This window comes from Cyprinus carpio, chromosome A4 (genome assembly GCF_018340385.1).
Source record: "Cyprinus carpio isolate SPL01 chromosome A4, ASM1834038v1, whole genome shotgun sequence".
Lineage (NCBI taxonomy): Eukaryota > Metazoa > Chordata > Actinopteri > Cypriniformes > Cyprinidae > Cyprinus > Cyprinus carpio.
In genome coordinates this window covers 23663857-23679167 of record NC_056575.1, presented here as the reverse complement: position 1 = coordinate 23679167, position 15311 = coordinate 23663857, and the positions used below count along the sequence as shown (strand labels likewise).

Here is a 15311-nt window from a genome sequence, read left to right as displayed (position 1 = left end):
GCTATGTATTTGCACTAAGTGTAAATAGTATCTAATGCTAATAGCACTTAGTGCTCATAAACTTGCTATAAGTGTGAACTGTGTAAATGAAATACACTTTAATAAACTAGACACACCTAGGATTAGACACCTGTGGCTGGAACCAGCTTCCAGATGTATGGAAGTTCTAAGAAGCAATGCTGCTGAAAAAAAACAATAGAACCATCACAGAAAATTCTAATGGTTTACTCTACAAATACAAACATTACTAACCATCAACTTTTAACCATTAAAAGCATAAAAAAATGGTTTTCTGTAGTGTGTTTTGGGACATATTCCATTAGGATTTATTGGTTTTTACAAGCCACCAATAGAAGGTGACCAGTTACCAGTAGAGACCCAAAGGGTCCATTACAGTTTCCATTAAAACCAATAGTAAGTCCCATTATAACCAATAAAACCATTACAAATTTTGTGATGGTGTCTATTGTTTTTTTTTTTTTTTCAGCAAGGATGGATTATTAATATTTTTATTTCATTTTCTCGTTATCATGACTTAATTTTCTCATGATCTCGACATAACAAAAGTTTGTTTTTTTAGACTGTTTGATTTGTTTGATCTACTGTTGCTATAGTAACGAAAGCAGCAACGCACATCTGATGACAGATAAACCGTGCACTCTTATACTGTATGGATATTTCAGCAAATTTTGCTTCGCTTAGTAATAACGTCTACAATACATAAATAAAGGCTAATCAATCACTGTTGATATTTTTTCCAGGGACAGTGCATTAAACATTTTGTTTGTGTAATTAAGATGTTTAAATGGTCAAAGCAACACTGCAAACACAGGCGGATCGCCTTCAGAAGGATGCAGAGAACTATTCTAAAATCTTTTAGAGCTGCTTGGATTCAATTCAATTTGAAATAAAATTACAGGTAATTTGTCAATTTTAGTAGTCATGTAGGATATGCTGTGACTGATATCATGTGCATTACAAGCTTCAGTTTGAAAAGAGTGTTGTGTGTGTGTTTTCCACAAAGAAATGTAGAAAATACAAAAGATTACAACACTGTAGAACATCACTGAATTAAATTACAAATACATCCTTGATATGCGTCCTAGATAAACACAACATCCTTGCTTATTAACTAACAATCATGTACTTCAAAGATGCACAAATAAAGATATACAGTAGGTTCAAACAGAAGTGAAGTCAATCTTAATAAGCAGTTAGTTTATGACACAGAACTCTGACGAGCTGCATCACTGTGTGGTATGGCGCCTGCAATGCGTCCTGCCGGAAGACTCTGCAACGCATAGTGAGAGCAGCTGAGAAGATCATTGGTGTCTCTCTCCCTTCCCTCCAGGGCATTTACGGAATCCTTCTCACTCGCAAAGCCCTCTGCATCGCAGGTGATCCCACTCACCCGTCACACAGCTTCTTCAGTCTGCTGCCATCAGGGAGGAGACTGCGGAGTCTCCAGGCCAGGACCAGCAGACTGAAGGACAGCTTCATTCATCAGGCTGTCAGGAAGCTGAACTCGCTCTTGAACTTGCCCCCCCCTTCCCCCTTCTGCCACAGGCACCACTGAACTATGACCCCCCCCCCCCCCCCCCCCCCAGATCCCACATCCCCAGGTCCTTCCACCCCCCCTCCCACTAACATACGATGACATGCACCAGTCACTTTGTGCAGCATTGGTCTGCTAACTACCTCATTCACCATGGAACTGACGTCGTTCTACATCCTCATCAGTCAGTTTAAAAAAATAACTTCTCTTGAGCCCTTTTGTCACTTTAATCAGACTGAATAAGCTTTTTTTTTGCACTAAAAATCTTTTTATCTGCACTGTTTGTTCACTGGTTTGCACTCTATCTGCCATGTGCCTTGCGCTGCTTTATTTAACTTTATTTTTATTTTTTATTATATGTATTTTTTACATTCCCTTATTGTATAGTTGTATCTTATATTTTATATTTGATCTAGATTTTTAGGCTCTACTGTTAGTCTTATATGCACCGGGGGTCTGAGAGTAACGCAATTTCGATTCTCTGTATGTATGTACTGTACATGTGGAAGAATTGACAATAAAGCAGACTTGACTTGACTAATGCTCTGGTGAAACTGTGGAGTCATATATTTATCAAGAACTTAACGCTACACAAAATAATCATATTGATTCAAGCATTTAACATTTATAAATTAATGTCAGTAATGAAAAATACAGCACAAATTATAACGATTATGAAAAAGGTCCTTATTCTGTCCAAAACGCATACAGTAAAGTGGATATACAACACCTCATCAGTTATATTCAGTTTTGTACTGCCACCTGTTGGTGTAGTTATGTAACTTAGAGAACAACTTTTGTTATGTTGAGATCACAAGACAATTAAGTCGTGACAACAAAAAACAACTTTTGTTATGTCGAGATCATGAGAAAATAGTCATAATGAGAAAACTTTCGTTATGTCGAGATCACGAGAAAACGACTTATGTCGAGATCAAGAGAAAATTAAATCGTCATCGCAAGAAAATAACTTTTCTTATGTCGAGATCATAAGAAAATATTGTCATAATGAAAAAAACAACTATGGTTATGTCGAGATGACGAGGAAATTAAGTTGTGATAAAGAGAAAACAACTTTTGTTGTCAAGAACGAGAAAATATTAAGTTGGGATAACAAGAAAACAACTTTTGTTATGTAAAAAACATGAGAAAATATTAAATCATGATAACGAGAAAACAACATTCATTATGAAGAGATGATGAGAAAATTAAGTCGTGATAATGAGAAAACAACTTTTGTTGTCAAGATCGAGAAAATATTAAGTCCGGATAAAGAGAAAACAACTTTTGTTATGTCGAGATCAACAGAAAATATTAAATCATGAAAACGAGAAAACAATTTTCGTTATGTCGAGATTACAAGATATTAAGTCGTGATCACAAGAAAAAAATAAAGAAAAAATACTAACAATCCATGTCCTCTTAGGCTTCCGTACAGATGATCCCCAAAATTAGTCATATTCAAGTTGACTGAAATGTTTACCAGTGCATTCCCTCACTAAAGATGAAACATATAATACATAGCAATGTTCATTATTTCATTCAGTTTGTCATTTTATTAATCTCTCATTTACACTAGTATAAATTTAACAAATAATTTTATGGAATGACACCTCTATACAATATAAATGGGAGGGTTTCTTACACAACCCCTCAAAATGTACAACTACAAGTATATGGTCAAGTGTAGATACAGGTGTTCATGTGCAAAAAAAAAACAAACAAACAAAAAAAAGGCAGTGAAATGTGGACAATCACATCTGAGATATTCAGCTGTGGTGTGAACGTTTCCTTAATTTCACACAGATCTGTATTTTCTGGTGCAATTTTAACTTGCCGAACCACTTAAAACTCTTTCCACACAAAGAACACAAATAGGATTTCACATTTTCATGATTTTTCATGTGTATCTTTAAGTGTAATGGCAAAATAAATGTTTTGTTACACTGATCACAATTAAATGGCCTTCCTCCAGAGTGAATGCGCTGGTGATTTTTAAAATCGCTGTTTTTTCTAAACCTCAGGTCATAATTAGAACTTTGCAATTTCTGTCCAGAATGAGTTAGCAAATGACGTTTCAGGTCTCTTTGATAAGTGAAACTCCTGTCACACTGAAGACACGAAAAAGGCTTCTCTCCAGTGTGAAGCCTCATGTGAGTCTTAAGATTTCCTTTTTGCGAGAAGCTCTTCCCACACAGTTTGCAGGTGTAAGGTTTCTCTCCAGTGTGAAGACTCATGTGAGTGCTGAGGCTTTTTTTATGACCGAAACGCTTTCCACACTGATTACATTTAAAACAGTTCTCTCCTGAATGAATCCTTGTGTGGTAATTAAGGGTTACTTTACGTGTGAAATGCTTTCCACACTGGCCACATACAAATGGCTTCTCTCCAGTGTGAATGTTCTTGTGATATCTAAGGTTTAGTTCTGTTGTGAAGCTCTTTTCACACTGATCACAGGTGAACAGCTTCTCTCCGGTGTGAATTCTCATGTGGGAATTAAGGGTGTTTTTATGTGCAAATCTCTGTCCACACTGAGAGCAAGTATAAGGCTTCTCTCCAGTGTGAATTCTCATGTGGACTTTAAGGTTTCCTTTTTGAGTGAAACTGCTCCCACAATGTTGGCAGGTGAAAGAACTCTCTCCAGTGTGAATTCTCATGTGGATAACAAGGTTTTGTTTTTTAGTGAAACGTTTTCCACACTGTTTGCAGATGACAGAGTTCTCTCCAGTATGTAGTCTCATATGGACTGTAAGGTTTTGTTTCTGACTGAAACACTTCCCACACTGTTGGCAGCTGAAAGGCTTCTCTCCAGTGTGAACTCTCATGTGGACTGTAAGGTTTTGTTTTTGAGTGAAGCTTTTTCCACACTGTTGGCAGGTGAAATAACGGTTAGTTTTGGTCTTCTTAGCTCTTTTTCGTGAAGAACCCTTTTTAGTTTGTGTGGATTTTTCTCCAGTTATAAAAAAATGTTTCTCATTCTGATATTTCTCTTCCATTTCATTCAGTTCTTGATTCTCCTCTTTAAAGGCCATCAGGTCTAAAGTGTAAAAAATACAAGTGTAAGTTAACACTAGTTTAAAGACATCAAAACCAACATAAAGGCATCAAAACCTAGCAAAAAATGTGTTTTGGCTGGCATTGGCCAGTATGAAGTGCAACTCACATCATTTTATGATGCTAAATTATGGAAAAAGTGAGTTATGTATTAAGGACAGGAAAAATGTTAAACACAGATATGTGCATTAATGAAAATAACCAGGGCTCAAAATTTTCACTTTTCCAAGACGAGTGGATTTTTTGAAGGGGCAAATGAAAGAGAATTTCAACTGCACAACTGGACAAGTAGCCTGATTAAAACACAAAAAATAACTAAGGAGGCACTGAAACCTTGGTGAGAACGATTCTGATTTTATTACATCAAGTGTAAACGACAACTGATAATGAATGATGTATTGACAGTAACAAGGTTGTGCTAGTTGAGGCTTGCACAGCCTGTCTGTGTGCAAGAGACTCGTGGAGAAATCAAAACAAGTGAGCACAACAGCACACACAAAACTCAAATAACAAACATACGACAGCAAAAATTCTCAATGTCGAGCATTTATTATATACAATAAGCAACACCACATGACCATTAGCACAGCTGCAAATGTGATACTGATTTTATACAACAGTTAAAAAAATAATAATAATTACCCACTAGGGTTTAGTATCATATGTAAACATAACACTGCATTTTTAACATTTCATATTTGTATATTCCAAAATCTAAATCTAAATGCCACTACAAATGAAGCTTCTGTTTCCTCCGCAGAGGCTTTTCATGATACTCATTACAATTGATTGGTAACAGCCCTATGGTGTCTTATTATTGTAACTTAATTTGATAAAATGTATGTATCTGGCATGAAAGCTGACCCAATATTTAATAAGGTTAGGTTAAAAAAATTGCCCTTTATAAAGGCAAAAAAATAAAAATGCCCTGAGAATCAACCTGATTCTCAGGCTTGTCCGGTCGGGCAAATAAGATTCTCTTTCACTCACCCCTTCAAAAATCCACTTGCCCTAAACAAGTGGTCAAGCGTTAATATTGAGCACTAGATGTGGATTATCCCTTAAATGTTGTTATTATTAACATTAATAATAATTATTATTAATAATATTAATGATAATATTTCCATGGCTAGGCTTCATGCTGATCATGTGACACACCGCAGCCACAATAGTGCCGTATGTTATATGTTTTACTTCATTTTTCCTTTATTTAAAATATTTTAAACTTGTTTACAATGTTCAACAAGTTTTACAAATATTTAATGTAATATATGACAAGAACCAAGCGTGTCCGTCTCTGGCTCTGCACCAGCCAAAGTGTGAAAGCAGATTTGAATTAACCAGATCCCAGACAGCAAGCAGTTTCCACCCAGATCTGGCCCACATCTGGCCCGCATGGATTTCATATGGGCCAGATGTGGGCCGGATCTGGGCCGAAACTGCTTGCTGTCTGGGGAGCATGTGACGCAATGAACATTCTTATTACACTGGTGTGATGAATGAAAACCAACCTGTTTGTTCTTCAGTGTCTTCTAGTTTGACTCTGAATGCTTCTTCAATCTTTACATCTTCACTCTCCTCTTTAATAAATGCCATCTTTATAACAGTGTGTCACGTGGATCTCAGCTGCTTCACCAGGAGTTTGTGTTTGGACACTCTATTATGTTTAAGATGAGAATAATTAACAGGAAAAATAAAATAAAATCTCTGGGTGCGTCTCAGTCAGCTCCCTAGGTCAGTAGTCAGCACACTGGTAAGGGTGTGTCAGGGTGATAGTTTATGGTCTTAAACCTAGTGCTACAAATTAATGAAAGAGACAGACACTACATATTTAAGCTTTTATTATTTATATTCATGTTGATTAATTAAAATTTAATAAAAACATATGCATTTGGTTTGTAAAAACTGTTACTCATGTTGGTTTGTGTTCTCTGCCTTTGCAATTTGATTTGAATTTTGAATGATTTGAATCATTTTGCGAAGCAGTTCATTCAGATGTGTTTAATTCTCTCATCAGTACTTGCCAGTGACCTAATTCGTGTTTAATGTAAACCGATTCTCGAGATGGGGAACGAAATGAGACGCACCTTTTAACCTATTAATTACATACTGATGCTCTTTACTCATATCAAACATCGTTTCTTAATGTAAGCATTGCACTGCTACATTCAATAACAATCATAATTTATTTTACGTATTTGTAAACGCTATACAATTGAATAGACATTTTAGCCACAGGTTTAAATCCCTTACACGACTCTACTTGTTTTCTTTTAACTGTCAAATCGCAGCATACACGCTTAAGAACACAAACCTTTCTTCAGCCGGATCACAACAAACCCAGGAGCGCGACGCAGCCTTATGGCGTCACATTGCCAGACCAAAATAAAAGTCCTTAGCACACGCTGCTGTTTGAAAACACAGAAGTGCGTAGAAATTTACATGCAAAAACAAACAAATAATAAAACACGGGTATTCATATTCGAATTACACATATTTAAACATATGTTGTACAATGTTGAAAAAAAAGCATGTACTGAATATGAGACACCATGGGTGGAAAACACGACTCTCAATTGCATTTAAAATCATTATCTTAAAAACAAAAAACAGTTTCTAGCATTATCTGTCAAATATTGCATGTTGCAAATGCTTAATAAATCTTCATACTTTTGTATCTGAATCAAAACAATTCACAAACAAAGGTTCACATGTATTTACTTTTCACTAACTTAAGATTTATAACTTGCCAATATGGTTCTCTGATGTCCACCCAAGATTAAGATTCACAGTTAAATAATATTGGAATTAAATGATTCATTGATAATATCTTATGAATAAACAGATTGCGGTCACCCTTTTGCATCATGACCTGAAGTCTTTAGAGGACAATGGTAAGAAAAGTGACATGAGATATTATTGTTTGTATTTTTGTACAGATTGCTAATTGTTTTCTCATTCCGTTTCTCCAACAGGACACAAAGAAGCAGACAGGGAGATTTCTTTTGCGCTTGCTGTTCAGGTACTTCAGTTAAAAGAAAATGTCCCAGATGAAATTCTGTCTTTTTTTTTCTTTCCTGTTCTTGTTGGAAAGCCCTTTTTTCTGAAGTGTATAATAATAACAATAATAATAATTATTATTATAATAAAGCAATAAAGTCTATTTTATGGGGTTTACATGCAATGTAAAATGAATAAATTATTAAATTATAACATTGTGGTGCTTTATCTAGCAATAATAAACAACTTTTTGTGAGTAAAGCACATCCATGTATGAGTATCAGAAAAGATGCATCTCATTTCGCTTCTCATATCATGATTTAGTTAATAGTTAACGGTATTCACAGTGTATGCACTAGGGGTTGCACCGACTAGTCAACTTCAATGCTCTGCCATGACACTTTGAGCTTATAGAGGACACAACAGAATAAGAAATCTTTGAAGGACTTCCACATTTACTCTCAGTTTCCAAAGAGTTAAAATGGCAAATAAATGCATACTCTGAAAGCTCCACAAGACATGTGTGATTATATTACTGGATGCTTGAAATTGAACGGGAGAATGCACAAACAGCTTATTGTACAGGTAAGTTAATCGATGTTTTAATCTATAGCGCTGCTGCACTGTAATGCACAAACATAGGCTACAGACAGTAGTGTGTCAATCACGCACACATCGTGCACGCACAGAATCATTCAGTGTTTATTCAGTTTATTTTTTGCTCTCTGATGCAGAAAGGTTTTAAGTAATGGGGAAAAAAGAACACAATTCCAGACAAAGTTTGCTACTTACATAGGAACTTTGACTGCAGCACAGACAGCTCTCACTGCCCCCTCTCCTTGATCTTTAAGGATTCTCCGAATATGCTCCACAGCCAAATAAAAGGAATTCCATCTTGTTGCATTAGGCAGCACACTCCAGGGCACAGTTTATGGCTGGGCCCATCTCTGTCTGCAACAGGAGGTTTTCTACATTTTGATTGGATCCTGGTAAATAAACACAAACACCATCAGATAAAGATGCTAGGACAACAACCAGACGACTCTTGGAAGGCAATGTTGGATCATGAATGAAGAGACAGGGAGTGGAGCTGAAGAGTCTTTTATTAATGTCGCTTACTAGTCAGGTGTCAGATGAGAAGTGGCTCACGAGAAGAGAAGAAGTGGCCCAAAACACACTAAAATCACAACTACGTATATCTCCCTCTCTGCCTGCCCGAGCATTGGGATACGTCCCAGTTCCCAGGTGCACCATGTACTTGTTTATCAATTCTTAACAGAAACATAGGAGGTAGAGGGTTAGTTCTCACAAAAATTTAAATTCTGTCATTAATTACTCACCCTCATGTCATTCCAAACCCATAAGACCTCCATTCATCTTCGGAACACAATTTAAGGTATTTTTGATGCATTCTGACAGTTTTCTGACCCTTCCATAGACAGCACTTTCATTGAAATGTCATGTTGTCCATTTCAACTACCAATGTGTTTCACCACACACACACACACACACACACACATATATTTTTTTATATATATATATATATAGTTATTTGTATTTTTTTATTTTTTATTATTTAAATTTCTATGCATTTAATTTCAACATTTGTGATAATAGCGCGTGAACAGGACTGTTATTTTGGTGTGTCGATATGACGTCATAAGGCTGCGTCCCGTATCAGCGTCTGTGATTCTGTTGATGAACGGTTTGTGTTTTAAACATTTAAACTTGTATTTAAATCAGTACAACCCGATCAAACAACTTGTAGTATTTTAAAAAGCTTTACATATTCTTATTGAAGATAACATAATATTGCATTTAACATTCAGCTATATTATTTGCACATCAGCTCATGGTGCGTCTCATTTTGCTCCCTATATCGTGAATCAGTGTATTATAAACACCAGTTCGGTCACTGGCAAGAAGTAATGAGAGAAACGGGAACTTTTTGAAATTCCGAGTCATCTAAATGAAAAAAAAAAAAGCTTCTCAAAATGATTCACTTTAAAGCAGCGGTTCTCAATTCCAGTCATCGCGACCCCGTGCTCTGCACATTTGTCACATCTCTCTTTGTTAACACCTGATTCAGATCATTTAGAAGTGAGCTCCGTGCATGAACTGTGTTCCCATTGACATGGTCCCTACACAGTGTTCATTGCTCCCTACTCCCTGAGCAGGGGAAGCTGTTGAAGTTTACATCACTTCAGAACATTCATTCATGGATTTGCGCTGCGCAATGTCTTCACACAAGGACAAATGTGACATCATATACCTAATAAATAAATACAATTTAAATTCACGTCTCGCACACTTCTATGCACTTTGAATGGAACATATACGCTCGCTTCGAACTGGAAACATAGTGGAATATTCTGTGCAGGGCACTTACGTTCGAATAGAACAAACATCTGAAACGATAAGAGAAACATACAAAATGTGCAGAGCACATAACAAGTGTCTTCATGCAAGTGTGATTTATTAAATAAAAATAATAATCTTAACTAAATATTAAATGTCTGTACAATTTGCATTCTTTTATTAATTTGTAGTGTTAGCTTTTTATCTAGTCAGGTCTCTCTCTGAGTGACTCCTTACTAGTGTGCTGACTACTGACCTAGGGAGCTGATTGAGACGCACCCAGAGATTTAGTTTGGATTTATTTTTCTTTCTGTTAATTATCCTCATCTTAAACATGACAAATTGTCCAAACACACAGAAAAACTCCTGGTGAAGCAGCAGAGATCCACGTGACACACTTTTATAAAGATGGAGTTTATTAAAGAGGAGAGTGAAGATGTGAAGATTGAAGAATTCAGAGTGAAACAAGAAGATACTGAGGAACCAATAGGTTGGTTTTTCATTCTCAAAACTGAACTCATTTGATCCTTATTAAAATCTAGACCAATTTTTTTCAAGAATGTCATATAATTGTGTCTTAAAGCAGTTTTTATTTGACATGGCCTTATGTGGACAGATATATTAAGATCACACAAACAGACAAATACTAATGTTGCCTTTGTTGGACATTTGTTATTATGACATAGTCACACAATAATTTATTAACAAAGATTATACATAAGTAGTTTAAACAAAAAATGTTTTGTAATGTTAAACCCACTTTCTTCTTAAGTGAAAACAATGAAAACCATCAATTTATCAACAGTATGTAACAAACACATTTATTTTACATAGAGCAAACAGTTAAATGTGAACAATTATTGTTACATTTGTTGTCACTAAGTGTTTTTTCTCTTCTCATCCTCAAAAGCATTTGCTATATCAAACCAGTGTCTTGCAAAAAATGTGCAAATCCATGTTTTTCTGTTGTTTTTAAAGACCACATTCTAAAATATTTAAATCAAACATTTTCTATCATCCTCAGTTGTAAATGCTGATCTAGGGTGAGTGTTTGTTCTGCTACTCCACGTAGGCGCACACATATGGGGTCTTCTTCACATTAACTAGTTGCTTATATTGGCTGTAAGTTACTTATAAAGCATGTATTAATGCCTAGGTTCCCTAAAGATCGCATAACTATCAATAAGCAGCAAATTAGGAGTTTATTAAAGGGATACTCCACCCAAAAATAAAAATTTTGTCATTAATCACTTACCCCCATGTCGTTCCAAACCCGTAAAAGCTCCGTTCTTCTTCGGAACACAATTGAAGAAATTTTGGATGAAAACCTGGAGGCTTGAGACCATCCCATAGACTGCCAAATAAATAACAGTGTCAAGGTCCATAAAAGGTATAATTCCTTTGTCAGCGGTCTCCTCTGTGTCTCTTCATATCACCATATGCTGAGTATGCTCTTCTGTGTCATCCGCGCCACAAGGATGCGCTGTTTTATTTCAAATCAAAGCTAAATACACATAGAAACAGCGAATCCTTGTGGCATGGATGACACAAAAGAGCATACACAGCATAAGATGATATGGAGAGGCACAGAGGAGGCCGTTGGCAAAGAAATAATTGAATAAAGTCATTATTTTTGCTGTCTTCGCTTACAAAAAGTGTTCCTGTCATTTCATACAACCTAGATTGCACGTCTGATGGCAGAGTATTCTGACAACGACTTTCATACCTTTTATGGACCTTGGTCTCAAGCCTCCCTGTTTTTATCCAAAATATCTTAAATTGTGTTCCGAAGATGAATGGAGCTTCATTTTGGGGTGGAGTATCCTTTTAAGGGGAAAACTCTTAATTAATAGTGAATATGTGTTACCGTAATAATAATAACATTAAAACAATATTCACCCACTTTAATTGATTTACATGGGCTTTTTAAAAGGACAGTGTTCTTATTAGATATGCATCATCTTTTATGCCAAATCCTTGAATCAAATTCTGTTAGAATAATAAGGCACGTTACAATTTTTACCAATCAAATTAAATCTGTCTCAACAAAATCTTTACACCGCACAGGTGACACATGTTATGAGATTAATGTTTAAAATAGAACATTTTTCGAATATATTTGAAATGAAAGAAAAAATGAAATGTGAAACTAAAACCACCAGACGGTAGAGACAAGTTCCTGTCTTATCCCTGTACAGCAGTGGTCACCAACCTTTCAAAGCCTGATTTAGATTCAGATTTTTTATTTTTTTATTTTTTTAAATAGCAAATTGTCTGATTCTGATACTGGTTGCTGATTTTAAGCAAATTTATTTATTGGTTATTTAATTGGCTTTAAACAAAACATATCTGTAGGCATTTGAAATTAGAGGCAACCACTGCATTTTAATCACAATCCAAACAAAAATGCTACACACATTGATAGAATTTAAGTATAATTTCAGGATTTAAAGTAAAAACAGAATGGTCTGACTTTAGCTTTGTGAAATTAGGCTACATAAAACACCTGCATGAAACAAAAACAGCAGAAGGTCCGAAAGAGACGCAAATTCACTCTCTGACACCAGGTGGCGCTATTGGAACAGCAGCAATATAGCGTTTCCTTGGTTAATGCTGTAACCACACGGAGGTAAGAGGAGAAGAAAATGCAATTGGCATCAAAACTTTTCTCAAGACAGTTTCCTTCAGTGATACATTAACATAACCCCTCATCCCCAATTCAATATTTATATTTTCTTTCTGTATTTCGACCACAGTGAACAGTGAGCTCAATTGTTCTGCCTGCTACAGTATTTTCTCTTCTTTGTGTCCATCTTCAGAGTCTCTGGCCTCTGTTAATGTGATGATACATGGGGCAACTTTTTAAGCGATGTTGCTTGGGCACTTTCCCATTGAGAATGGGCAATACATTTCTATCTGGATACTTTAGATTGGTCGTGGGCCCTGTGTCTCACCTGGTTGCCTGTTGACGGCAACATTGCCCAGCAACAATCCTCAAAAGAGAAGGAAAAATCTTTTATGATCAAATATCTGTTGTTTTTATTGCATATAAACAACAGAGCATATAAATAAAAAATATATCCAAGTAATAAATAATATTATAACTAATGCAATATTTTATTTTATTAAACTGGGGTTAACTTTTGTTTGTCTCTTTCATCCATAGACCTGAGAGTCCTGAAAGAGGAGAGTGAAGTAGTAAATGAAATGGAAGAGAAAGATCATGATTTCATAACTGAAGAAAAACCTTTAAGCTGCTCACAGACTGAAAAGACTTCCTCAAGAAAAAGAGCTCAAAAGACAGGAAGCCTCAGTTCCCACACTAGAGTTAATTCAAGAGAGAAGTGTTTTAAATGTCTTGAGTGTGGAAGGAGTTTTATTGACATGAAACGCCTTGACAGGCACAAAACAATTCACTCCGGAGAGAAGCCTTTCAAGTGCCAGCAATGTGGAAAGAGCTTCAGTCATAACCTAAGTCTCAAGACTCACATGAAAATTCACACTGAAGAGAGCCCTTGCATCTGCAAACTGTGTGGTAAAAGCTTCTCACATAAAGGAAATCTTAACTACCACATGATACTTCACACTGGAGAGAAACCTTTCTCCTGCCAACAATGTGGGAAGAGCTTCTCACAAAAAGGAAATCTTAAGACTCACATGCTGATTCACACTGGAGAGAAGCCTTTTAAATGCCAGCAGTGTGGAAAGAGATTCAGTCATAAAGTAAGTCTCAAGACTCACATGAAAAGTCACACTGGAGAGAGCCCTTTCACCTGCGAACTGTGTGGGAAGAGCTTCTCACTAAAAGGAAATCTTAAGTATCACATGAAAATTCACAGTGGAGAGAAGCCTTTCTTGTGCCATCACTGTGGAAAGAGTTTCACACTTAAAGGAAGCCTTAACATTCACTTGAGGATTCACACTGGAGAGAAGCGCTTCACATGTTTTCGATGTAAAGAGAGTTTCACATATCTAAAAGATTTGCATCGTCATTTGCAAACTCACTCTGGAAAGATATTGCAGCGTTTCTCAGTGTGGTAAGAGGTTTAGAAAAAAGGCATTTTCAAAATCAACTTGCGGATTCCATCTGGAAGAAGTGGATTCACTATGAGCAGTTTAATCATTTATTTCTCCGTTACACTTACAGATACACCTAAAACACCTGTTATCTTTGTACTTTTAAATGGTTCGGGAATTTAAAATGGCAAAAGAAAACATCTCTGTGAAATCAAGTTTACGTTCATACCACAGCTGAATGTGCACCATCAGAATTTCTGCTCTAATATAATCTTTTTGACGAGGCTGTGTATATGACGTTTTTAATGTGGTCAATATCAGATACTTTTCTAAACATGAGTTTTATTTGCATCCTTTACTTTTTTATAATTTAGTTTTGAAGCTATTTATTTTCTTTTGTTATGTACATATGAACACTTGTGGTCATGCCTGACCATTACACATGTAAACAAATGGGAATCGTATTGCAAAGTTTATGGTACATAATCAGAATTTTTAGAATAAGAAATTGGACTGGATTCATTTTGTGCATCTAAATATACCAAATGTAAATGAAAAATTATAAATAAAAGGACAAACTGAATGAAATAATGGACATTGCACTGTTATTTGATTTTAGTCAGAGAAAGCACAGGTAAATACTGGTTCATCTAGACTTGAATATGGCTACCGTTGGGGGTCATCTGATGAAACCTGGAAGCTGGTTTTGGAAGTGTGTCACTGCTGATCCTGTCTGAAACTGATTTGACAGGCCCTAAACAGTGGGGGAAAAAAATCTAAATTTTTAACTAGGTTGTGTTTTTATATGTTAGGGTGACAGATCTAAAACTGTTCTGCAATCTTTTTCATTGTGTATGTGTGTGTGTGTGTGTGTGTGTGTGTGTGTGTGTGTGTGTGTGTTTATATAAATATATATATATATATATATATATATATATATATATATATATATAGTGCTGTCAAACGATTAATCGCGATTAATAGCATCCAAAATAAACATTTTTATTTACACAATATGTGTGTACTGTGTATATTTATTATTTGTATATAAATACACACACATACATGTATATATATATTTTTTTTTATAAAGAAAAATGTTTATATATAAAATGTAGATGTTTACAATATTGATATTGACATGTAAATATATATTTTTAATATATACATGTATGTTTGTGTATTTATATATACATATGTTAACAAAAACTTCTTTTGGGTGTGATTAATCGTTTGACAGCACTAATATATATGTATATGTATCTCATATTAATTAATTCATGATGTATGTGCAGTGTAACAAAACAAACTAAGGAAAAAAGATGTG

General features: G+C 35.4%; 2 protein-coding genes across 3 annotated transcripts; one reads left to right on the top strand and one right to left on the bottom strand.

The window, feature by feature from the left end:
• Positions 1–3084: 3084 nt before the first annotated feature.
• LOC109058419 (zinc finger protein OZF-like) lies at positions 3085–7025 on the bottom strand. Its single transcript, XM_019075606.2, has 3 exons — positions 6924–7025; positions 6121–6266; positions 3085–4592 (listed from the first exon to the last, which is right to left on the bottom strand). The coding sequence occupies exons 2-3, from the start codon at positions 6203–6205 to the stop codon at positions 3325–3327; spliced, it is 1353 nt and encodes a 450-aa protein (XP_018931151.1). The 5' UTR covers positions 6206–6266; positions 6924–7025; the 3' UTR covers positions 3085–3324.
• A 2218-nt stretch (positions 7026–9243) lies between these two features.
• LOC109058418 (gastrula zinc finger protein XlCGF49.1-like) lies at positions 9244–14817 on the top strand. Of its 2 annotated transcripts, none has more exons than XM_042744549.1 (3): positions 9244–9314; positions 10326–10457; positions 13134–14813. In XM_042744549.1, exons 2-3 carry the CDS (start codon positions 10376–10378, stop codon positions 14006–14008), a joined length of 957 nt encoding a protein of 318 aa, XP_042600483.1. In that variant the 5' UTR covers positions 9244–9314; positions 10326–10375; the 3' UTR covers positions 14009–14813. The 2 variants fall into 2 exon arrangements, with proteins under 2 accessions (XP_042600483.1, XP_042600491.1); XM_042744557.1 differs by lacking the exon at positions 9244–9314 and adding an exon at positions 12460–12596 and having other exon boundaries at positions 10325–10457; positions 13134–14817.
• Positions 14818–15311: the final 494 nt, after the last annotated feature.

Bases quoted from the DNA above. Each gene is read 5' to 3' on its own strand.
- LOC109058419 (XM_019075606.2), bottom strand. From the start codon at position 6,205: ATGGCATTTATTAAAGAGGAGAGTGAAGATGTAAAGATTGAAGAAGCA. The intron at 4,593-6,120 runs GTTGGTTTTCAT...TTTACACTTTAG, and splicing joins AGACACTGAAGAACAAACAG to ACCTGATGGCCTTTAAAGAG.
- LOC109058418 (XM_042744549.1), top strand. From the start codon at position 10,376: ATGGAGTTTATTAAAGAGGAGAGTGAAGATGTGAAGATTGAAGAATTC. The intron at 10,458-13,133 runs GTTGGTTTTTCA...TTTCATCCATAG, and splicing joins AGATACTGAGGAACCAATAG to ACCTGAGAGTCCTGAAAGAG.